Source organism: Hibiscus syriacus, unplaced genomic scaffold (genome assembly GCF_006381635.1).
Source record: "Hibiscus syriacus cultivar Baekdansim isolate YM2019G1 unplaced genomic scaffold, ASM638163v2 tig00110548_pilon, whole genome shotgun sequence".
NCBI classification, from domain to species: Eukaryota; Viridiplantae; Streptophyta; class Magnoliopsida; order Malvales; family Malvaceae; genus Hibiscus; species Hibiscus syriacus.
The window spans coordinates 4,029,674-4,053,244 of record NW_024062775.1 but is presented as its reverse complement, the minus strand read 5'-3'; the positions used below and the strand labels follow the sequence as shown (position 1 = coordinate 4,053,244).

At 36.0% G+C, this 23,571-nt stretch overlaps 2 protein-coding genes and 2 non-coding genes across 4 annotated transcripts; 1 reads left to right on the top strand and 3 right to left on the bottom strand.

Annotated features, from left to right (window-relative positions):
• The first annotated feature begins 3,900 nt into the window (after positions 1-3,900).
• Positions 3,901-8,588, top strand: LOC120130995. The gene is made up of 12 exons (XM_039148121.1): positions 3,901-4,417; positions 4,517-4,595; positions 4,943-5,015; positions 5,432-5,521; positions 5,675-5,800; positions 6,029-6,724; positions 6,895-7,298; positions 7,380-7,479; positions 7,574-7,633; positions 7,719-7,805; positions 7,889-8,017; positions 8,176-8,588. Exons 2-12 carry the CDS (start codon positions 4,519-4,521, stop codon positions 8,476-8,478), a joined length of 2,145 nt encoding a protein of 714 aa, XP_039004052.1. The 5' UTR covers positions 3,901-4,417; positions 4,517-4,518; the 3' UTR covers positions 8,479-8,588.
• Positions 8,589-10,117: 1,529 nt separating this feature from the next.
• Positions 10,118-10,192, bottom strand: LOC120131094. The gene has a single exon (XR_005516888.1). It is a non-coding gene; the product is annotated as a small nucleolar RNA Z105 (small nucleolar RNA).
• Positions 10,193-10,279: 87 nt separating this feature from the next.
• On the bottom strand, positions 10,280-10,366 carry LOC120131103. Its single transcript, XR_005516896.1, has one exon. It is a non-coding gene; the product is annotated as a small nucleolar RNA SNOR75 (small nucleolar RNA).
• Positions 10,367-20,613: 10,247 nt separating this feature from the next.
• LOC120130993 (BTB/POZ domain-containing protein At5g66560-like) lies at positions 20,614-23,049 on the bottom strand. The gene is made up of 4 exons (XM_039148120.1): positions 22,889-23,049; positions 22,741-22,810; positions 21,316-22,653; positions 20,614-21,227 (listed from the first exon to the last, which is right to left on the bottom strand). Exons 1-4 carry the CDS (start codon positions 22,924-22,926, stop codon positions 20,634-20,636), a joined length of 2,040 nt encoding a protein of 679 aa, XP_039004051.1. The 5' UTR covers positions 22,927-23,049; the 3' UTR covers positions 20,614-20,633.
• Positions 23,050-23,571: the final 522 nt, after the last annotated feature.

Genomic DNA, 23,571 nt, shown 5'->3' with positions numbered 1-23,571 from the left:
AAACGACAAAACACGCGGATCCACACGACCCGTTTATAAAAATCCGAATAGTTTTTTAAAAACACAAGCCTCGAGGACTAGATCTACAAAAATATATCTCGAAAACGTCCCCGTTCATCGGCCGAAAACACTTCTCTCAGTTTTCTTTCGAAATCAAAACACAACAAGGGTAAGGAAAAATAACATGCGAAGGTATGAACTTTACCTTTCAAAATATAAATGCTTCGAAAAATGGCTACGAGTTGCTTGTAATTTTTTGCTTGGTATTTCGTATATCCTCCTCCGAATGTGTTACAATAGTGAGTTACAATGACTATTTATAATGCTTGTGGATCCTATCTTTAGGAGTTTAAATAATAGTAGAACTCTATCATATTTTTAGAAGTTTAGTTTAAATCCTAGCAAAATTCTATCCTACTTTTAGGAGTTCGAATCCTAGTAGGACGAAAAGGTGTGTTGACAAGAACCATCGTCAAATTTCATTATTGTTTATCTGAATTGTCCTTTTCTTATGGAAGATATGGTCTTGAGTGCAAAATGATACTAACTTCAAAAATTCATTTGGAAATTTTATGCTTCCTTCATGCATGCCTGTCAAATTATCATTATCGAATCGGCAAATTATTGGTACAAAATGGCTAGAGTTTTGTGAGTTGAACTATGTTTAGATTAGATTTGAAAAGTTTGTAGTGTAACTCTTTTGGTAAAAGTTGAGAGGGGAATATAGATCTACCATGGATGTAGAGACTCTCTAGTTGAAGCCCACCAGGCCATCACTAATCTAAATACGGATTTTAACACGCATCAAATCTAGAATTACACTTCTTACGTTAATTTGTGACTAGAGTAAGAATTCCTAAGAAAAAAATTCATTATAATATTTTTCATCGAATAATTAGTTTATAAATAAAATCATAGGGGTCATGATTATTATTAGACTCATACTTAGAATCATTTAAAAGTCTTGATTAAACTGCAAATCTCTTGTAATATTGTTATTTTAATGACTGTGTTTTCTCTTTTTTGTGCAAGTTTTCTCTCTTATTGATTCACTCATCGTTATTTTATAACAATAACTTGTAAATCAAGTTAGACTTTTTAATGACCGTATGAAGTGTATCTTCTCTTAGTACCACAAGTACTTTATTATTTTTTCGGTAAAAAGAGACTAAATCATGGTTTACAGATGCTCAGACAGCAACAACCGCAGACAAATCCTTCTGTAATTGAACGTGCACCTCCATCGGTGGTGTCAGAAACTTGATGCAATCATTAGTATCTCCATCCGTCAATTTCGTCATACAATCTACCGTTTTGTTTCCGTTGTGAAGAGTGTGAATGAATTTCAAAATCCACTCCCTATGCAGCAATTCCTCGATGTGATGCAACATAGTTATTTGGCTATGACTCGCTTTTGACATTGAAATTTCTTTATAACTTTCTTGCTGTCGACTTCCATAAGGACCTGAGCGAAACCCAGTTCCTTCGTACATAACAACCCTTGGTAAATACTTCAAATTTCAGCCTCCAAGACGGAACAAAAATACCAATGAATTTAGAAAAATCCATTAGCCATCGACCCCCATGGTTACGAATAAGTGTTTACGATTTTAACATCTCAAATACATTTTCTTTTATTAGAATCCATATTATTAAAATATTCTAAATTCATTAATATTTTTTAAAAAAATATGATTATTTATGTGTTAGATTTCAATTTCCAATCGATGACATTGAACTGAAATTCGATAAAATCTTAGATTTATGAGATGTCCAAAGAGTTCATTGGTAACTCCAAATTAACAATAACACGGCAAGATTTAATAGGTTAAACCGAGCATAGACACGAAGAACCATGAACCAATATTGCTTGTTTCTTCCTTAGAAATTGTTTCCTGAAAATTTTCCTGGCTAATTCCTTGAGTTTTCATCCATCTTTTTTGTCTTCTTTTCTAATTTGTCTTCATTGATCACTTGAATATTTTTGTAGCAAGGATTCCTTGAGATTTGTAGATTTTCTACAACTTCAAGATGTTTACTCTTCACCAACTTCATACTGATTTCCAAGTTTCAACAGCTCTTTAAATAAACCATCCTATATCTTCAACATTCAATAATCACATGAATAGATGTTAGTTTCTTGGTCAATATCACATGAATAGATTTTGGTGGAAATGTCTAAAGCAGTCAAGTTCCATTGATATATGAAGTATGTCTGTCGCTTTTATTTGAAAATTTTGATTTTCGTATGATTTCATCGGTTAAAGAGATAATTATCATCTCTAAAGATTTGAGTACGATATTTGTAGAGATATTTGATAATTATTATTAAATAATTGAAAATCTTTTGAACCAATATTATGTTATACATACTAATTAAAATTAATCCTTAAAGTTTAATCATATTGAAAAACTATATTTTTCTTCTCTCTCAAAGCTAACTTGCTTACTATACACATTTGTTTATGGATAATACTTTTGGAATTTTCTGGATTCTCAATATAGAAAAAGCTGCAAACCAAACAGTTATTAATGGAAATGTTTTTCAATAAGCAAACTCTTTATTTTTCTTCATTGTTGCAGTGAATAATAAAATAAACTTTTTGTTCTCAGTAGTTGAGTGTGGGGACAAAGGGAAAGACCTGGCCACCTTACAACACACACAAACTTATTTTTTTGTATTGATATTGGGAAAGGTTAAAGCTCCTTAATCATTATATATTATATACGTAAAGTTTATTATTTTAATTATTTAGATTCTGTGACAAATATGGGTATATCTTGTTAGGACTTAGGAGCTTGTTTTGTCCCAAACAAAGAAGGTTTAGACAAATAGAACCCCCACAAAATGTTTACTTTCAGTTTCCCCTTTCATCCCTTTTGAGGTCAGAGGGTACTTTTGTTATTACCTTTTGCTTAGTGTTCATAATCCTTTATATTTGGAAGGACTTGCTTCAGACATTTAAAAAAGATTTTGGGATTTTACTAAGGATCATTGGGTGATGAACCTGTTCGATAATATAATCAAATGGAAGTTTGCCGGATAGCCTAAATTATTTGCTTCAGTATTATTGTTCTAGATTGGTTGAAAAGCCAACTCAAATACCAGCTTTTGTTAATGGCCTTGTTGGTTGAAATATTTTAACACTTTATTATCAAACTAACCATATTTTCACCAATGTTTAAGCAACCATTTTGACGCAAGAAATGATGGTTTTGTTAATTGATCAGTTGCTTGAGTTGACAATTATGAGACAGAAACTTCTGTCATATATACATACATGTGATAAGCTGGTATTCACATTTGTGTCAAACAAGTTGGCGAATCATGCACCAAGTTCAAGCAATGTGCTGAGCTAATGTCATGGCTACAGTGAAGTTGGAGAGGAAAAAAGACAACTTGACCTTTAGATCTTTTTCAGATTTTGTTGAGAAAAGATGTATGAAGACAAGAATTTCATATGGCCATGTAGCTCTGCAGTTTTGGCTTATTATTCAGGGAAATAATATGATTCATGTAATCTTAGATTTCATTTATTTGTATAAAAGTTTAATCTCAAAAAATTGATCAAAGGAGATATAGAGTTATGAATTTACTTTAATAGTTGACTTTTGATCTCTGTACTCGAATAATATTCCTATGTTTAACATGTATGAAACTGAATGGATTGAAGTATTATACAGTATAATGTAGATTGTAATTACAGCATGAGACATGGTAGGAAGGATGGTCAACAACTCCCACTTGCTTCTCAACAATGGAAAACGACAAGAATGCGGAAATATAAATAAATGATTTCGAAGACTTATTCGTTTCTAAGCTCTATACAGTCATAGACCAGTGTTCATCTTCCTTCAATTGTCTACTTTAGAGACCTTTGGTAGTCGGTTGATTGAAGAACAGTGCCTACTTTTAGACATCTATTTGACAATTGACATGAAGGGGGTGTAGTGTCAAAAAAAAATCAAAGCTTTCTTCTTCCCTTAGCCCACTTACATCTTTTAATGTAAAGAGAAAAAAGAGAGGCTCCTCAAGTTGCTGAATCTATGTGGTTTATAGAGTGAGTGAAAGTGAACAGCTCAAGGAAAAGAGAAAGAAACACTGGTCAAAAGCCAACAAAAGTCTCATCTTTTTCTTAGCCGTATTTTTGGGTTTTTATGCAAAAGCATTTTTCAGTCCAGGCTGCTAAGTGTCAGGCTATTTTTTATCAGCAAAATGATCACTTTCTGCATGTTAGTTGGTTCCCATGAAAATGAAAGAAGACAAGTCTAGTTTTGAGTGTAATAAAGGGTCTCTGAGAACCCATTTGTTCTTTCTTTTCTTCTATCAAAATTACGTACTCTGCTCGTTCATCTTCCTCAAAACTCTCTGGTGTTCCCTTGTTTTTTTTCTTTTCTATCTTCTAGAGTCTAATCGGTAAAGAGCTAAAGGTCTCTACTTTGTTCCGTTTTCAGCCATCTTTTGGTCTTTCTGGTCAAATATGAACCATTTTTTTCTCAGATACCATTTTCTCAGTGATGGGGTTTCAAAGCAGTAGAGAAAGTGAAATGTTGGGGTTGAAAGTGTTATCTTCAAGACATAAGCGTTCCAAGAGGTGACTGTTCAAAAATCTTTTGTTTAGTTTGCTATCACATTTGTTGTAAATGTTAAACTTTTTCTCTACACAGTTCTGAGATGGGGTTTCCTTTAAAGGGAAAAAAACTCGGAAGTTTAAGCATTTACACAGAAGTATAAAACCTTATTGATTTGGGTCTATGTCCATACTTCCTGGTTTTGGTCTTCATTAAATACTTTTAGTGGTCCAGCTGAGTTCCAAAGGGAATTTATTTAAATCATGAAACTGCTTGAAATCTAGCTTCTGCCATCAATGGCTGTCCTCAAATCCTGCATTTTGCAAGTTCTATCTATTGATTTTCGGTGTTTGATTTTGTCACATAGCAGCTTTCCTGGTAAGCAAAGAGATGAAGAAGAAAGTTTGGATAACTCCCTTGAAGAATTAAATCATATAAAGCTGGTAATTATTTCCCTTTTTCTTCAACACTAAGTAATTTGTAAGCAAATTATTTGATTATCTTATTGGTTTTTTGACTAATGACTACTTTTCCCATTCATCCAATGCAAAGGCCTAGTAAAGTGCCAGTCATATAAATTATTACAAGGATCTCTTTTTCCCTGTTCTTCCCCACGTTTCTTTTTTTTTCTTTTCTTTTTTCCTCCTTTTTCATCGTATGCATATTATGATAGTTTATAAGAGGAGTTTCAAAGTGGAATTACATAATAAAATTCTTTGATATAAATCTTGATGGAGCTGAATAAAATATTGTATTTATGCATGAAAAAAACTGGGGTATAACCATGCAAGGCTAAAGAATTGGTGCTAAAGAACATATCTCCATTGGCCAATGTTCTGATTGATGTATGTGGCACCAGGATATGAGGCGCTTGAAGAACTCTGCCAAAACCCAGAAGAAGCAATCTCCCACCCCAAGCTCCGAGGTCCGAAGCTCTTTGAAGCAAGAGGTCTGCAACTGAGTCAGTTCTATATCACTTTGGTCATCTTTAGGTGTTTACAAGGCTTGAATTCTGTTCAGGAGTGGCTTATTCTGGTCATTTATGACCCAAGATTAAGCTGAAGCTCTTAAGTTTTGAAGTTCTATTGCTCATTTGGTGCAGATTTTGCAGCTTGAGAAAAGATTCCAAGATCAGTTTGAGATTCGCCGTGCTGTCGAAAAAGCATTTGGTTATAGAACCAAATCCCATGAAGGTACAAATGAAACATCAGTATCCATCGTATCTAAGGTAACTCTAAATTCTTATTCTCTGGGATTTTTTCTGTTTTTCCTCTCCTTCATGTGTTTTATTTGTATCACTCTGGACACTGATTCTTCTAGTCTTAATGAACAATTGAATTCTCATTTATGTCAATTTTTTACCTTAGCTTTTCTTAGAATCTTGTCTTAACTTTTCACTGTTTCAATATACATTCTTTATGTCTCCCTCTTGACAGTTGACTCTGCTTTTCTACAGCCAGCTACGGAGCTAATCAAGGAAATTGCTGTTTTAGAATTGGAAGTTGTATGTTTGGAACAATACCTCCTCCCCCTGTATAGGAAAGCCTTTGATCAAAAAGTGTCTTCAATTTCACCAGCTAAAGGAGATGAAAGGTTAAAAACATCAGCAGATACCCCAAGTAGAAGGTATGAACTGTTAAAAACTCCAGTAGCTACCCCAAGTAAAAGGTATTTGGAGTTTTCCGGACCTGATGATGCATCAAAAGTTGAAAACTCGGCCGTGAGGACTGGTTACAGTGAGAATTCAAGGAATGAGCCTGTTGGCATTGTAGGAGAAAAACTATTAGATTCTGGTGTTCTTCGCTGTCATTCCTCACTATCACAGCATTCACTATTTCCGAGTTGGGAATCTCCTCCCCCTGGAAGGTTAAAAACACCGGTAGATATCCCAAGTGGGAGATTCTTGGAGTTTTCTGGACCTTATGATGCATCAAAAGTTGAAAATTCAGCTGTACAGTCTGGTTACTGTGAGAAATCATGGAAGGAGACTATTGACATTGTAGGAGAAAAACTATTAGATTCCGGTGTTCATCGTTGTCATTCCACACTATCACAACGTTCAGCATTTCCAAGTTGGGCATCTCCTCCAGATGAGACTTTGGCTGATAAAGCTGTACGTGCATGTCATTCACAACCTTTGTCCATGCTGGAGGTATCTTACTTTTACCATGCATTCTTCTCAACATTTCTGTTTCGTTGTACTTAACGTTTTCGATTAAATGCTGGTCTGTACGAGACAACAATTTATCTTTATGGGAGAATAATCTCTCATATGATATGTATGACACTTTGAGGAATTTATGGTTGCTTGGTTCTCTACAGTATGCTCAGAATGCATCGAATATAATCAGTCTAGCCGAGCATCTTGGCACTCAAATTTCCGATCATGTCCCAGACACACCAAACAAGCTTTCAGAGGATATGATCAAGTGTATGTCTGCTATATATTGCAAGCTTTCAGACCCTCCTTTGATTCAAAACAGCTGTTCATCTCCCAATTCATCCATGTCATCATCGGCCAGTGTCTTTTCCCTGCCGGATCAGCATGAGATGTGGAGTCCAGGGTTCAGAAATAATTCATCTTTTGATGTACGGTTAGAAAACCCTTTCCACGTGGAAGGACTTAAAGAGTTTAGTGGACCATATAGCACAATGCTAGAAGTGCCATGGATTTTCAGAGATAGCCAGAAACTGGCTGATGTCGAAAACTTACTACATAATTTCAGGTGAGTCTCCTAAGTCATCAGAAGAAAACCCGGTTCTTATGATGTGAGTATTCGTGTGTTTATCTAATAGTCATGTTATAGGTCTCTTATTTGTCGATTGGAAGAAGTCGATCCAAGGAAGTTGAGACATGAAGAGAAGTTGGCATTCTGGATAAACACACACAATTCATTAGTGATGCATGTATGTATTCTCATCAACGAAAAGAATCTGCTGTTATAGATTCAGTTCCGGTTTCACAGATATATTGTATTAAGTCTTTCCTTCTATGATATAGGCTTTTTTGGCTTATGGTATTCCGCAAAATAATGTGAAAAGACTATTTCTACTGTTGAGGGTAAGCTAGCTTGTCTTCATTTCTGCTTCTCTTGAATGATGAAACTAATACTGGTATGTGTTGTCTTATACGTTGTACTATTCAGGCTGCATATAACATTGGGGGGCACACTGTCAGTGCGGATACAATACAGAGTTCCATCCTTGGATGTCGTATGTCACGCCCCGGACAGGTAGATCTCAAGCTTCATCTTTCATGTCCTCGATTTTCATTCTTTAATCACTTGTGATTGTTAAAGGTTTCTCCTACTTGTAGTGGCTTCGATTGTTAATTTCTTCGAGGAAAAAGTTTAAAACTGGAGACAGAAGGCAGGCATATGCAATTGAACATCCAGAACCACTCTTACACTTTGCACTCTGTTTGGGAAACCATTCCAATCCTGCGGTACTATATCGTCTTTATTCCGAGTTTTCCCCCCTTTCTATTAGCTCTAATGATAGAATGTTTAAGAATCCGTTGAAAGATGTTAATTTTTTTTCTTGGTGTTATTTTTTCCACATGCACATTGTCGGCCTTCTAATCATGTTTATTCTTTTCACTAGGTTCGCGCCTACACGCCGAATAAAGTATTTCAAGAGCTGGAAACTGCTAAACAGGAGTACATCAGAGCTACATTTGGTGTCCGCAAAGACCTGAAAATTGTGTTACCAAAGATAGTAGAATCATTTGCAAAGGACTCGAGTCTATGTCAAGTCGGTATCGTCGAAATGGTCCAACAATCTTTGCCCGAATCCCTCCGTAGGAGCATTAGAAAGCGTCCGGTAAGCAAATCCCGCAAGAGCATAGAATGGATCCCTCACAATTTCACCTTCAGGTATCTAATATCTAAAGAATTAGTAAGATGATTGCCCTGTAAGCATCAATGGCAGGATGCAGTTTGCAAGCATTTACCATTTGGTAAGATCTCACATTTTCCTTGTTCAAAATAGAAATGGTAGGTGTATGTTTTGTGATGTAATTGTTATGCAATTTGCATTAAGGTTTGTATACAGTTTTGCCTATGTGACGCATGATTATATAAGTATCTATGAAATTCGAGTTTAATCCAATTAAGTCATACAATCATGATATTCCCAACAATGATTCGAATTTAAGTTACCTTTCTGTTTTCGTCATTAAAAGAAAAATCTGTTTCCTCTGATATGTGTAAACATTAAAATTCCCAACAACCTAAAGAATTCCTTTTGAATTGAAATCAGCAGATACAGAAAAACTTTGGTGCATTAATTGGCCTGGCTTTTAAAACTACGCGAGGGCGTGTAGTCCAAGCCATTCATTTGACATGATTGTATTTACAATTCCATTTAAGTTTTTATAATATCAAGCTTCGGAGGGAACAAAAATGGCGATGTGTTCAATAATCTGTCGCCAAACCAAGTTAGATGGATCGCTACTTTTCGTAAGTGAAAACACCAATCCCAAACCGTACTTTTACAATCTAAATCATATAACATTAATCACATTTATGGTAAAAATAAATGCAAAAGCGGTAGCCAAAAAATTTACCACCTTGATCACGTAAGGATGAGTTTGGAGTTACTTGAGGAGAGGTCCACACCGTGCCTGCCAAGGCCAGAGCTAGCTTTAATGGCCAGGGAACACAAGTCGGGCAAGGAGAGCGGTTTATCAGATTGGGATAGTGGCAACAAGAAGTAAATTTGTCCCGGTTAAAGCTCCTCGTTAGCGGGCACATGGGGCACGCAAGTGCCGATAGACATGGACTCGGAGCTGCAAAGGAAGTGACCGGGATTCTGAGAAACGATGTTGTTGGCTTGGAGCGATTGCCTGAACTCTTGAACACGACCGTCCGTGTGAACCACCTTGGCTGATGCCGATGACTGTTTGACTGCACCCGATCCTCCTCCGACAGTTTTGGCTGATCTTGAGGTTGAAGTTGAGGATACACAGGCACCCATTTAGCTTTGTCCTCCAACAACTTTTTGGTTTATTGGGTGTTTCATGAAAGTCTAGAGAAAAAGGGCGACCTTTTTTATAGCTCCCAAAGGTCAAAGCGCCAGCTGAGTCGCCAGTTGTTGCACAGCATCACTTGCAGCATCGAGTAAAGCCCAAACATACATTTTATTAAAAATTGAGCGGAAAACCTTAATTAAGCAATCTTATACAAATTGATCCAAACATTTGATAACCAAAGCCCAAAATACATTCCAAATCCTACTTTTAATGTATTTTAAAGAAAGAAAGCAGCTCAGAAGTGCTTGAAATTTATTATAATTAATCAGAGATAAAACCCTCATTAAATCTATACACGATTCAATCATCGCTGCTCTCCCTCAGTTTTCATTTTCCATCCAAAAACATCCAGAAATTAAGTTCAAATTCATAAAACAAAATTGCTTATCAAAGAATTTGCAAATATATACAATTATTCCTCAGTAAACATTAGATCAAAATCATTGTTTTGATAACAGACTTTTTCTTCAAAACATAAGAACAGCAGAAAAATCTGGGAGTTTCTTGAGGCATTCAGAATGAGTAGGAGGTTATAGATCATCAAGATAATCAGATAATGTTTGAATAAATTCATCCTCATTATGCCTGTGTGCGAATTCCATTTACAAAAGATCCAAAAACACCTTGGTTTTTCTAAAACAAATCAAGAATACATAAATCAAAAGGACAATGGATTTCTTTCAGACAAATGCCTCGAATTGTCGTCAAGATTGAAAGAATGGAAAAGATCGGACTCGTCATCGTTTTCGATCATCACTAAGAAACCCATAACCGATGAAGCAGATAAAACCATTTAAACTATAAAAAACAGCTAAGCTAAAGATGAAAGAAGATGATGAAATAAAATGTTTCTATTCATCTCTGAGAAACTGCAAATATCACAACGATTACATAGCGGCTGGCTTTCCTTTATAGGCCAAAAGTGCCTTAGGGTTTAGGGTTCACTTTGTTGGTTCGATTTTACCCTCCAAACTTGAGAAATATATTAGAATAGCCATTGGGTATAGCTCTCATATCTCCCATCCTAGGTTCCTTAAATTAATAAAAAAAAATATGAAACAAAGGAATATTACCGCAACGAAGTTCAACCACGAACAGCTATCAAGATATTTTTTTTATTTAGTGATCTTAAGCTAAATGTATGAGTTCAAGTTCACACAAAATAAAATAATATAAATGTTCTTTACCACTCGTCTAATTAATAAAAAATAGTTTTTAGGATTTTATAATTGATTTTGATTTGTTTTATTTACCTTATTTGTTTGATAAATATTAATCACATCAAATTGGATATAATTATAAGGATGATAAATTTGTTTTTATTAAAACATTTAAGGTTGTCACATTTTAATTATATTCTTCCTTAATCTACCTCAAAAATAAAACTATCGTTATTATTTCTTCGTCTTTTGAGCATTGAAACTTTCAAAGTTTTTGAAATTTCACATCCTACACGAAATTAACACTCTTTACATGATTTCGAATAAGTCCAAGTAATATGTCATAATCAAATCAACCATCTATCAACCATATTTTTTAGAGAAAATAACCTCAGTGACCAAAAATACCTTATAATATACGATTTTAACCAATTTTTTTTTTGATTTGCCAAAATGACCAACTAAATCGCAATGCGATCGATAATTCGCAACGCGATCTCTGGTATCGCAAATCAGTTTCCAGATTCGCAACGCAATTCTTACTATCGCATTGCGATTTCCCAAATTCGCGTTGCGATTTTCCTAATTCGCAACGCGATTACGTAAATCGCAATGCGAATTAGGAAAATCGCAATGCGAATACGTAAATCGCAATGCGAATCTGACTATCGCAATGCGATTTACATAGCGCCATTCGTATTAACGCGTATTTTTTTTTTCAAATTCCAAACACGAATTTTTTCTTAATATATCGGAAACTGAACCGTCCACAGTAATCGCAACTCATAACCTCAAACCTAAAATTACAACACTCAGTCCCATCTCCATCTCTCACTCTCTACGGTGAAATCTGTCCCCATCTCCAAAGATTTCCGTCCCCATCGCCGGCGAAATCTCTCACAAACATTCACGGTCAGAAATCCCTCACAATCATTCAGAAATGGAAAATCAACCTTCGAGGGTTAGTTTTTTTAATTATTTTTATTTTGAAATTTTTGCATTATTTTAGGTTTTTCATATTGAAATTGATGATAAGTTTACTGGTAATTTCAATAATAGATTAACCATTTCACTTAGATTTCTTATTAAATTCATTCGATTGCTGCCAATACTGCTAAACTGTTTAGTATTTAACCATGTGAAGTTAGTATTTGTCTTTGTTTTGTCTTTTGGTTGAAGTAATGCAGAAGAAGAATAGTTTCGAGAATGAAAATCGCAACGCGGAAATGACTATCGCAAAGAGAGAATCGCAACGCGAAACCAAAATCGCAACGCGAAACCAAAATCGCAACGCGATTTTCATTTCGCGTTGCGATTCTCTCGTTACGATTTTCATTTCGCGTTGCGATTATCTCGTTGCGATTTTCATTTTGCGTTGCGATAGTCATTTCCGCGTTGCAATTTTCATTCTCTCGTTGCGATCTTCATTTCAACCAAAAGAGTGTTGCAAATTTTAGTTTCAAGAATAAACTACTATTTATGTTTATTGTTTTTGGCATATCTTCACAGTGTAGTTTTTGGTATATCTAACTTGGTATGTTTATTGTTTCTGTAGAAATTTTTTTCGGCTTCATTGACATTAAGGAATAAAGTTAGCCTAGCCACTACAATTGCTTCGAAGCTTTCACCTGCACAAAGAAAATTGTTTGAGGAAACCTGTTTCGGGCCATGGCTGAGAGTACAGCATCCGGGTGGAGATGCTAATTTGACCCATTTGTGGCTTCAGACCATGATTAGCGATCTACCCGACAGTATACAACGTGGTGAGGAAGAGATATGGTTTCATTTTCCACCGGCGTATACTTGTTTTGGGCGGAAGGAGTTCTGCTTAATCACTGGTCTACGATTCGGACACGATGATGTAGGCCGGTACACTCGTCATATCACCCGCCCATCATGGTTATCCACGGTTTTTCCTGATGAGTCAATAGAAAAGCCAAACTTACACGTCGACGACTTGAAGAAATTGTTTAATAAGAAAGATGGTTTTACTCGGATGAATGACGTCGATGTTGTCCGAGTATGCCTTCTACTACTTTTGTATGCCGGCTTTTTAGGTATAGAGGCCAGACAACCTATTCCTCAGGAGCTAATATTATTGGTAGAGGACCTAAATGCATGAAATCTGTTTCCGTGGGGTTCGTATATATGGAAAGCTACCTGGACTAAGTTGTCGTCTGCCTTTGATGACCGCAAAAGTTTGCGGGGCGATGGGTCGAAATACACTTTGTCAGGCTTTGTTTGGGACTTTAAGGTAAGAATTTCTATATAATGTTTTCAAAATTATAATTAATTATTTAACAATTACTAATGTTTGTTATTATATTGTTTGTAGATTTGGATATTCGAGGCTTTCCCCAGCATGCAGACATATGTATTAAAAACCTCAAATGATATTCCTAGGGCTATTTCCTGGAAGAGGAAACGTCTGTTGGATTGGGAAGACTTAATACCATATGCGACAATAAATAATGTAAGTTAACACAAATACTATCATATATAAACAATTTATTAATAGTAGACGTTTAACTTTGTTTGAGTTTTTATATTTTTAGGAGGCCAACACTCCATTAATGAGACTGACACCCACGGAGGCTGAGCTTGCCACTGATTGGTGGAAAGCTAGTCAGCGTTTTCTTGATGGCACGAATGATGAGCAGCCTCCACTTCCTCCACTTCGAGAGCCATCACCTCACTCAGAGCCATCACCTGATCGACCCGACTATACACCTCTACAACGAGAGCCATCACCTATCCCATCACATCATCGAGCCTCTTCTCCACCATCACCTCATGATAGGCGACCGGCAAAGATGCCACGACTTCTATCTCCCTGTTCTCCACCTCCACCTCCACGGGATGAGTCAAGGGAGTTACGTGATGAGGTCAATGCCTTGCGTGAGGAGATCGATACTCTACGCGATAACAATGGTGCATGGTATGTGGAGGTGTCTACTTTACGTGGTGAGGTTGGCGCTCTACGTGAGATGGTAGTATCGTTGCAGAATGAGGTTCATACTCTACGCAACGAGGTAAGTTTAAGATTTTCCATATTTAACTTGATGATAAATTTACTCGTAATTTCACTTAGATTAACCATTTCACTTAGATTGCTTAGTAAATTTATTTGGTTGCTGCCAATACTGCTAAACTGTTTATTAACACTGTGAAGTTAGTATTTGTCTTTTGTTTTGTCTTTTGGTTGAAGTAAATTTATTCGGTTGCTGCCAATTCTGCTAAACTGTATATTCTTTAACACTGTGAAGTTAGTATTTGTCTTTGTTTTGTATTTTGGTTGAAAGTAAATTTGTTCGGTTGCTGCCAATTCTGCTAAACTGTGTATTCTTTAACACTGTAAAGTTAGTATTTGTCTTTGTTTTGTCTTTTGGTTGAAAGTAAATTTGTTCGTTTGCTGCCAATTCTGCTAAACTGTGTATTATTTAATACTCTGAAGTTAGTATTTGTCTTTGTTTTGTCTTATGGTTGAAGTAATGCAATCCATTCAAGTTTCAATTTGCAGAAGAAGAAGAAATAGTTTATTCTTGAAACTAATTTAGTAACACTGTTTTGTCTTTTGGTTGAAATCAAAATCGCAACGCGAAACGAAAATCGCAACGAGAGAATCGCAACGCGAAATGAAAATCGCAACGCGAAACTATAATCGCGTTGCGATTTTCATTTCGTGTTGCGATTTTCATTTCGCGTTGCGATTTTAAGTTCCATTCTTCTTCTGCAAATTGAAACTTGAATGAATTGCATTACTTCAACCAATAGACAAAGAAAAATACTAAGTTGACAGTGTTGCAAGTTTGAAACATATTTGCCTTTGTTATCTGATGCATTTTGTGAACTATGATAGAATAATGACTTGGGTGAATTCAATGCAAGTTTGGAACATATTTGTCTTTGTTTTCACTGTTTAAATATCATGTCTGTTTATTTACTGATATTTGTATTTAATTATTTAGCGGCCCGATAAGGTGGATGCTTTACGTCGGGTTTTTCTTGCACGACAGAGTTCACGCATCAGACGGCGTGCACGTGCTATTAAGTCTCCCGTACACCCCAATAGTGCGAAGACACCGCAAGAAGAAGCCCGACTCGCCTGTCATCCCTCAAGAGTCCACTCCTATCGTTGAAGAGGCCCCTATCATTCCTCGAGAGTCCCCTCCCACCGTTCAAGGGGCCACTGTCATCGTTGAAGAGGTCTCTCCCACCATTCAAGAGCCCAATTCACATGGTGTCATATGTAGGATTCTTGAGAAACCCTCTGACGTGCCGGACATGATGGTTTCAAGTTGGCTCTCGTATGAGTTACCGGCCAGTACCATACCGGTATCTGAAGTGGAGAGGAGACAACTACCGGACACAATTCTGGTTAACACCCTTTGGGCTAAGACCGCAGTTGATTTTTATCTACATGAGCGGAGCCAGGGGTGTTTTCACTGACATATGCAAGCTCAACGATGATATATATTTGTTGCTTGATCGGTCTTGGTGGGGCGTATTATTAGGGGTCGAAGACAATGGCTATTTTGATGGAGGGGTAAGTCTTATATTTTTCTTATATTTCAATTTGATTATTTTTTTTTTAAATTTATGTAAGTTACTAATATATGTCTTTTTTTGTAAAACAGCATATCGATGCGTGGGTGTCACGTCTTCTAATAATTAGGAAACTTAAGGAAAATAAAAGAAATACACGATATACAATTATGCCGACGTCTTTTAACGCCGTTCACTTGAAGAATCAACGAGATAAATCATTTGCGTTGGGCAATGGACAAGCTAAACTTTATCCTGCATGGTGGGAGGTCGATAAGGTTAATATTTATTTTATATTGAGTTTAAAGGTATTCATAAATAAGTGCGCAAATGAATAAATTATTACTTATGATTGCAGGTGTTTATCCCTGTTTTGGAACGTAAACATTGGCTTCTCGTCGAGCTTCAGCTCCCATCCCTTAAGGCAATAGTATATGACAGCATGATAAATTACATATCATTGGCTGATTTAAGAGATATTATTAAGGGATGGAGCTCTCATTTGGCTAAATTCTTGGATGCGATAAATTATTGGACTCGTTCTGGAAACAAGAAGCCAAAGAAGCTCAATATTACAGTTAGCATAGACGAGACCGCACCACAACAAACGAAATGACCCAGAGGGGATTGTGGTCCTCTCGTATGCTTGGCGTTGGAGCGTTTGATCACATGAAGTATAAAGTATCTACCTCCCACCGATAGAGATAAAGCTGCAGTAGGCTTGTGGTTTCGGCATTATATGGCTAGATCGATATATACGAGATGCTGCCTACCTGCATCCGCGTTATAAAAATGTCCATAAACAATTGGTAAGTTTATAGGCTTGTGGTTTGAAAATGTTTGGTTAAGTACCTAGAATTCAATAATTTGCTGTTTGTAGGTTTTAGATGTGTAGAAAGTGTTTTTTGAGCAAATGTTTGGTTTCTGCAGGTTAATCTCAGAAGTGAGCTGCGTGAAAATGATGTATGGCTGCAAAAGTTGTTTCAATAGTAGATGAGGAAATAAGAATTATTGCTTATTTTTTGATTGTTTAATTGATTTGTAAAAGATGATTTGTAAAAGTTGATTTGTTTAATTGATGTGAACATAATTCTTATTTGTGCCTGTTTAATTGATTGAAATGTAATGGTTGATTTTGTTGATTTCAATCTGCATTATTTTGAAGGCAAAAATGACTATCGCAATGCGAAATGAAAATCGCAACAAGAGAATCGCAACGACAAAATCGCAACGCGAAACTAAATTCGCGTTGCGATTTTCATTTCGCTTTGTGATTCCCTCGTTGCGATTTTCATTTCGCATTGCGATTCTCTCGTTGCGATTTTCATTTCGCATTGCGATTCTCTCGTTGCGATTCTCTCGTTGCGATTTTCATTTCGCATTGCGATAGTCATTTCCGCGTTGCGATAGACATTAAGATGATTGCGAACGTCATTTCCGTATTGCGATAGTCAAATGAATGCCTCATAAGTGATAACAACTGAACAGATCATAGCAATTTTCAAACTCAAGTTACTAATACATGCCTAACTGAAAATGTTAAAAGTTCACACATAAAATCCACATAATACAACGTTTGCATTTAAAAATCACCTAAGTTAACAGTCTCAAAAGATGAAGCCGGTTGCGATTTAGGGATTTAGGTTATGAGTTGTTGCTGCTGCGTATTTATATACCCAAAACATTTGTGTTGCGAAATTAAAACCTGTTGCGAATTCAGAAATCGAGTTGCGAATTTGAAATTCAGTATTACGATAGTCAGAATCTCGTTGCGGTTTACTAAATCGCAATGCGATTACGTAAATCGAAATGCGAATTAGGAAAATCGCAATGCGAATACGTAAATCGCAATGCGATTACGTAAATCGCAATGCGAATTAGGAAAATCGCAATGCGATTACGTAAATCGCAATGCGAATTAGGAAAATCGCAATGCGAATTAGGAAAATCGCAATGCGAATTAGGAAAATCGCAATGCGAATAGGAAAATCGCAATGGGATTACGTAAATCGCAATGTGATTACGTAAATCGCAATGCGAATTAGGAAAATCGCAATGCGATTACGTAAATCGCATTGCGATTACGTATTCGCATTGCGATTACGTATTCGCATTGCGATTTTCCTAATTCGCATTGCGATTTACGTAATCGCAACGCGAATTTGGGAAATCGCAATGCGATAGTCAGAATCGCGTTGCGAATCTGGAAACTGGTTTGCGATACCGGAGATCGCGTTGCGAATTATCGATCGCATTGCGATTTAGTTGGTCATTTTGGCAAATCCAAAAAAAAGTTGGTTAAAATCGTATATTATAAGGCATTTTTTGTCACTGAGATTATTTTCTCTATTTTTTATGACTATAAACCAATTCGTAGGTGCCATCACCTTAGATTTGACTATAACATTAAATGTCAGCATATAAGTCGTCATACAAGATTAGTGAAAGGATTTTTTCTTCCTCTCGGACTCTTTCTCTCTCTCACTAAGTATTCTCTCACACTTTTTCGATATTCTAAATTAGAGGATATCGATCATATGTTATTTCACTATGGAACTACGGGTTTCGATTCTCCATTCAAATTAGAAAAGACAAACCATCTATAACTGTTACACTCCAAATGTTATTGTTATACCACCTCCAAATTTGTATTAGAATCACCATAATTGACATTAATTCGCTACTTGGGTTTTGAAGCATTAAAAAATTCCTAAAACCTTTGAAATCCAACGTCTTAGGATAATTTTCAGACTCTTGATATGACATGTTATTTGTTGCAGCCAAATCTGCTATCTGACATCCATATTTTTTATCAGTGTCACCTATGGATAATCATTATATCCTTAAAGCTTGATATAAATATTAAAAGTCAGTGTATAAGCAATAATGCAAGGATAATTAAGGAAACTTTTCTCCCTATTGGGCTCTACCTCGAGCCTTATATCACGTTCTTTAATTATTATTTTTTAAATCAGACGATATCGATAGTATGTAATTCTATTATGAACTATTAGTTGTGGGCTCTTGATAAAAATTAAAAGTGATGAATAACCTATAATCACTACAATCCAACAAATTCTAGAAACTCCAACATAAAACTTTGATTAAACTAGAATAATTGTGTCAATTAATTTAACCATTTGATTTGAAATTTATTAAGACATAATTATGGAAATGCAATAATTGTTGAAGACATGCATGTGATCCAAGCCATGGCTAACAAGTGTAAATGAGTTCTAACGAGAAATACATACTCTTCATATCAAACGGATGCAGTTAGACATCCCCTTGCAGTCGTAGCATCCAATGCCTATGGAGTTAAACATGAGATCTAGGAACTTGGTTGGACCATAGGTTTCATCACGGGCTTAACTCACGCTCAAAAGTGTTATTGTACTGTCCCACTATTAAAGGATCAGATCGAATAGTTTTTGGATTGAAAATGGTCCCAAAATGAGTACCAATGAGGAGGTCCTATAAACTGTAAGGTCATAGATGAAAATATGAACAACAAAGGAACATTTTTCTAGTAATCATAGTTTTGAAACGGCAAAATCGGTGTGAACCGCCGGTTATCTTTTTTTCTTTAAAAAAACTAAACTAAACGACGTCATTTGTTAAACGAGCCGAGTCAAACTCGAGTACTGCTGAGCTCGACTCGAACTCGAAAACTTTAAAAGTAAGCTCAACTCGACTAAAAAAACTCACGAGCTAAAAATTATCAAGTTCAACTCGAACTCGAAAAGGCTCGAACTCAAAAAAATTTAGAAGCTCGATTGAAGCCTAAAATTCGAGCTCAATTGAAGCGAAAGAATAGTTCGCTCTGTGCTCACCAAAAGGCTCCATGATTTTGAATGTCAAATTACCTCTAGTATTTATAGAAGTTAGTTGGGATGCTCTTCTATGTTTCTTAGCCATGTAGGATTGTTTTGTTCTTATATTTTTTCTCTTTAGACTTTTGGGATTCTCTTCTATGTTTCTTAGCCATGTGAGATTGTTTTTAAAAAAAATAAATCAAACGACATCGTTTGTTATGATTTTTTTCAGCCCCAAATTTATATTTTTGATTATAGTTATATAATTATATTTATTATTTAATATGTTTTACCTTAAATATTATGTTGTAGTTGATTTGAATCATTTTGTTTCACTTGATTTTATGTTTTTTAACTTATATATGTTATGAAACATAATGTTTTTATACTTTTTAATATTATAAACTTAAAAAAAGTGTTATATATATATTAATATTGTTTTTAATATTATGTAAAACTTTAAAAAATATATTATTTTATATAAAATCCGGTTAAACCGTGATTGAACCCGATTGAACCAGTGAACTATTACCTTCATCGGTTCAAGGTCCGGTCCGATTTTAAAAACATTGGTTTTGACTCTTTAATTTACCTATTTTCATCCAATAAAAGTAATAATCATTCGCTCCTCATGCTTCCAATTTCTAAAACTCCAAAGGCAACTGCAGAAATGCCCCACACAAAATGCGCATTATTAGTTTAATAACCCAAAAACTCATTTCTTAGAAGAGTATCCCCATATATGGTCTTTTTTTTATATAGAAAATATCCCAAACTATACATTTAGGACTACCTCATATCCTACAAAAAGCATTTAATTACCTCACGTTCTATGATATATGAGTTTCCTTCAATGTAGATAAACTTTTTAGTAAATGTAATTTAATATTTCAATTAATAATCTTGTGTTTTGCATAACGAGAGTTTTCAAGATATTGAAATATTTTGGTATATATCCCACGAACGTGCCTATAAACACTTGCGATTTAGATTGGAAACCTATCACCTCGCGTTTTGTATAACGCGAATTATGTTAAATATCATACGCGATAATTTGTCAAAATATTTTAATATCTTAAAAATCCCGCATTACGCAAAACACAAGATCATTAATTAAAATATTAAATTATATTTTTTAAAAAGTATATCCACATTAGAGAAACTTATACCTCATTAAACATGAGATATTCAAACGTGAGATGACTAAACGTTTTTTTTTGTAGAACACAAGATACTCTTTCATGTGCAATTTGGATATATTTTTTAAAAAACGACTTATATGGGTACTCTTCCAAAATGATGATTTTTTGGGTTGTTAAACTAAGAATGCCCACAAAATATAACCCTAAAAATTAAAGCTTTTGCCACACAAAAAGGAAAAAGGTAAACAGGTCAGGCATTCCATCTCAATACTGCCTAAAAAGACGAGTCCATAAACCAATGAATAAAATTGTCATAAATATATGGAATTAAAAAAAAACTTTACATTAAAGTAATTATTTGAAAGCTCTATTGTTGATGATGGTGTTGAGGACGGTTTGATTGATCATGCCTTCCCCTTCGCGTCTCCGTGACCGTTGACTCATGAGAATCACAAACTTGTGTCTTGAATTTGCACCCAAACCTCTTACTCAATGACCCTTTCCAACCACCGCCACGTGGACCTCCCTTCTCTATCTTTTGAATCACCTTCTTCATCATTGAACATTCCCTTTCCAGCTGATGCACCCGCGTCCTCATGCTATCCATGTCTAGTCGCAGCATCTGATTCTCTCTCACCGCCGCTCTCCACTTGTTACCCCTCGTCCTCCCTTGCTCCCCTCGTGACAACGACGCCGCTGTCCCCTCCTCCTCCATCTCTTCTTCCTCTCTCCTCATCTCCAACTCTCTTCCCGCACTCAACGGCGCCGTTTCCGCCGCCATTAATGTCCCGGCAATCGCGTGACGTAACTGTAACTGCTCGGAAAACAACACTTGAACGACTGCGCGTAGTGGTAACCGCTCGTTTTGTGCCGCGTGTGTGCACGCTTCAAGCGTTAGCTTTTGACAATCTAATACTCCGCATAGCTTTTCCCGCTCCGATTCTGGAATCCAAGGATGCGCCTGCCAAACAACAAATAGCTTAATTAACTAACTCTGTTCTTGTTTCTTAAGATTTAATCGTTTTCGTATACTATTAGCCTAATTGTACCTTGAGGTACATATCGACAGCTCTGTAAAGTCCATCATCGAAGTTTCTAGCTTGGTCAGGAAGGGAAATAGCGAGATTATAAAACTTTTCCGCCTTCAAATTCGCGTCGGACGCGATCTCCGAAAGGTAACCGTCGATTAGTTTCCCGACAACCAGCAACGCCGACGGCCTTATACTATTATTATTGACAATAATATTGTCGCCGTTTGCTTCTGTTCCTTCAGCGGTTCTCTCCTCCAATCCAGCCAAAAAATAACCTAAAATCCTCTCAATGCAATCAACATCGTAGAGCGTTTCGTTGAGATACGAGTAGCTCGGAATCAACAAATCGTCTAATGTAGCTTGCTCCAGCTGAATCCCGATCTTTTTCTCTAACGGGGCTTTGCTAGATTCCGATGCGTTTAAAATGTTGGCGGTTCGTAACAAACCGAAAAAGAATCGCGTCGCGGTTGATGAGCGGGAGTGGCTCTTTTCTAAGGGCAGGTTCGAGATTATAGTTTCTAAAAGCTCTCTCTGTTCACTCTGTGAAAAAATAGAGGCCGACGAAGACGATGATTTCCGATTCGACCGCGATGTTCCAGGAATGTACATCTTAGCATAAGATATAAGGCATCTTTCGATAATATCTGGACTCAGATCTTGCGTTTTGAACGTTAAAATCAAGCGTTTAAACAACGGTAGACTCAGCAATGCCAGATCTTCAAACCACGACTCTACATTGTTGGTTCGAGCAAGAGCTTTTCTTCTCAAACTGGTTTCGAATCCGTTCCGTAAAACATGGCTCGAGGCGCCTTTGGCTTCGATGATTCCGTCTTTCACTGGCCAGCCAAACAGATTCTGATCGGCAGAGGAAGCTCTATCAGCAATAGAATCGATCAATCTCTGAACAATGCCTAAAGATTCCGCTAAAGACGTCACTGATTCGCATGATTTAAACGCTTTGATCAATTCTTTAAGGCTTTTAAAAACGAATTGAGAAAGGAACCGTTCGGTTTTGGAAATAAGGTTATCTTCGGAGTACTCATCAGTCATTTCCAGGAATTCGGCCGCGCAACGGAGAGGAACGACGGTGGAGGAGGAGAGATCGACCTTTACGCCGTAACAGAATTTGGCGGCAGTTTCGAAAGTTTCCGAACCACCAGGGAAATCAGGTAGAGATATTTTGCATTCGTCATCTTCTTCTTCTTCTTCTTCAACTTCTTCCTGACAACCCTCTTCTTCTTCAATTTCGGTCTCGGTTTCACGTCGCTTTTGCTTAGTAACAGTTGCAGTAGATGATTTCTGACCTTGCTCTGCTATCAACTGATCAAGCTTTCTGCTTTTTGACATCAAAGGAAACTGGAAAACAAAATCCAAAAAGGCATCGTTAAATTGAGAAAAAAAATAGTGACTGAAAAAACATGAAATTTTCGAAGCTTTACTAACCTTATGGAGATGAAAACTCATGTCGCCGACTTCAAATACAACGTCACTCGGTAATCCAGTGGCACAAAACCTGTAAACAGAAATGACAAGAATAAATATTTTTTGTTGAGGGATTGAGATATATTAAGTTGAAAAATTAAACCCTAACCATGCTTGGCCTTTAGAGGTAGGCTTTTCAGCTGCCATTTTCTTCTTCTTTGCTTGTTGAGGTTAAAAAGTTTTTGGTTGTTATGGAAAAAACTGAACCAGAAGCATTAAGGTCTCTTTCTTCTTTTTGCAGAGTTTTCAGTTTTGGAGAAGGGAGAATTCTCTGTGCTTCACTCGGCTGGTGGGTTTTGGCTTTTGAAATGGAAGACCCCATGGAAAAAATATGTTTTGGAATAAAATAAATTAATGACTAAAAAGCTGATTAAGAATAAATAAAATATTATTTAATTAGCATACCATTCAATTGAGTAATTATTATAATAAAATCATTTAAATATATAATTAAAAGAATTAATATTCATTATACACTTAATTATATTTATGTATAAAAATATATTAACTAAATAATTAATTTAAATATTTTAAAAATTAATAATTTATTGATAGTTGAATGACTTGTAATTTAAAGAGAAAATCGCCTCAGTGACCAAAAAAAAGTTATAATATACGATTTTAACCAACTTTTTTTGGATTTGCCAAAATGACCAACAAAATCGCAACGCGAAATAAAAATCGCAACGCGATCCCCAGAATCGCAAATCAGTTTCCAGAATCGCAAATCAGTTTCCAAAATCGCAACGCGATTCTTGAAAATCGCGATGCGATAGTACAAATTCGCATTGC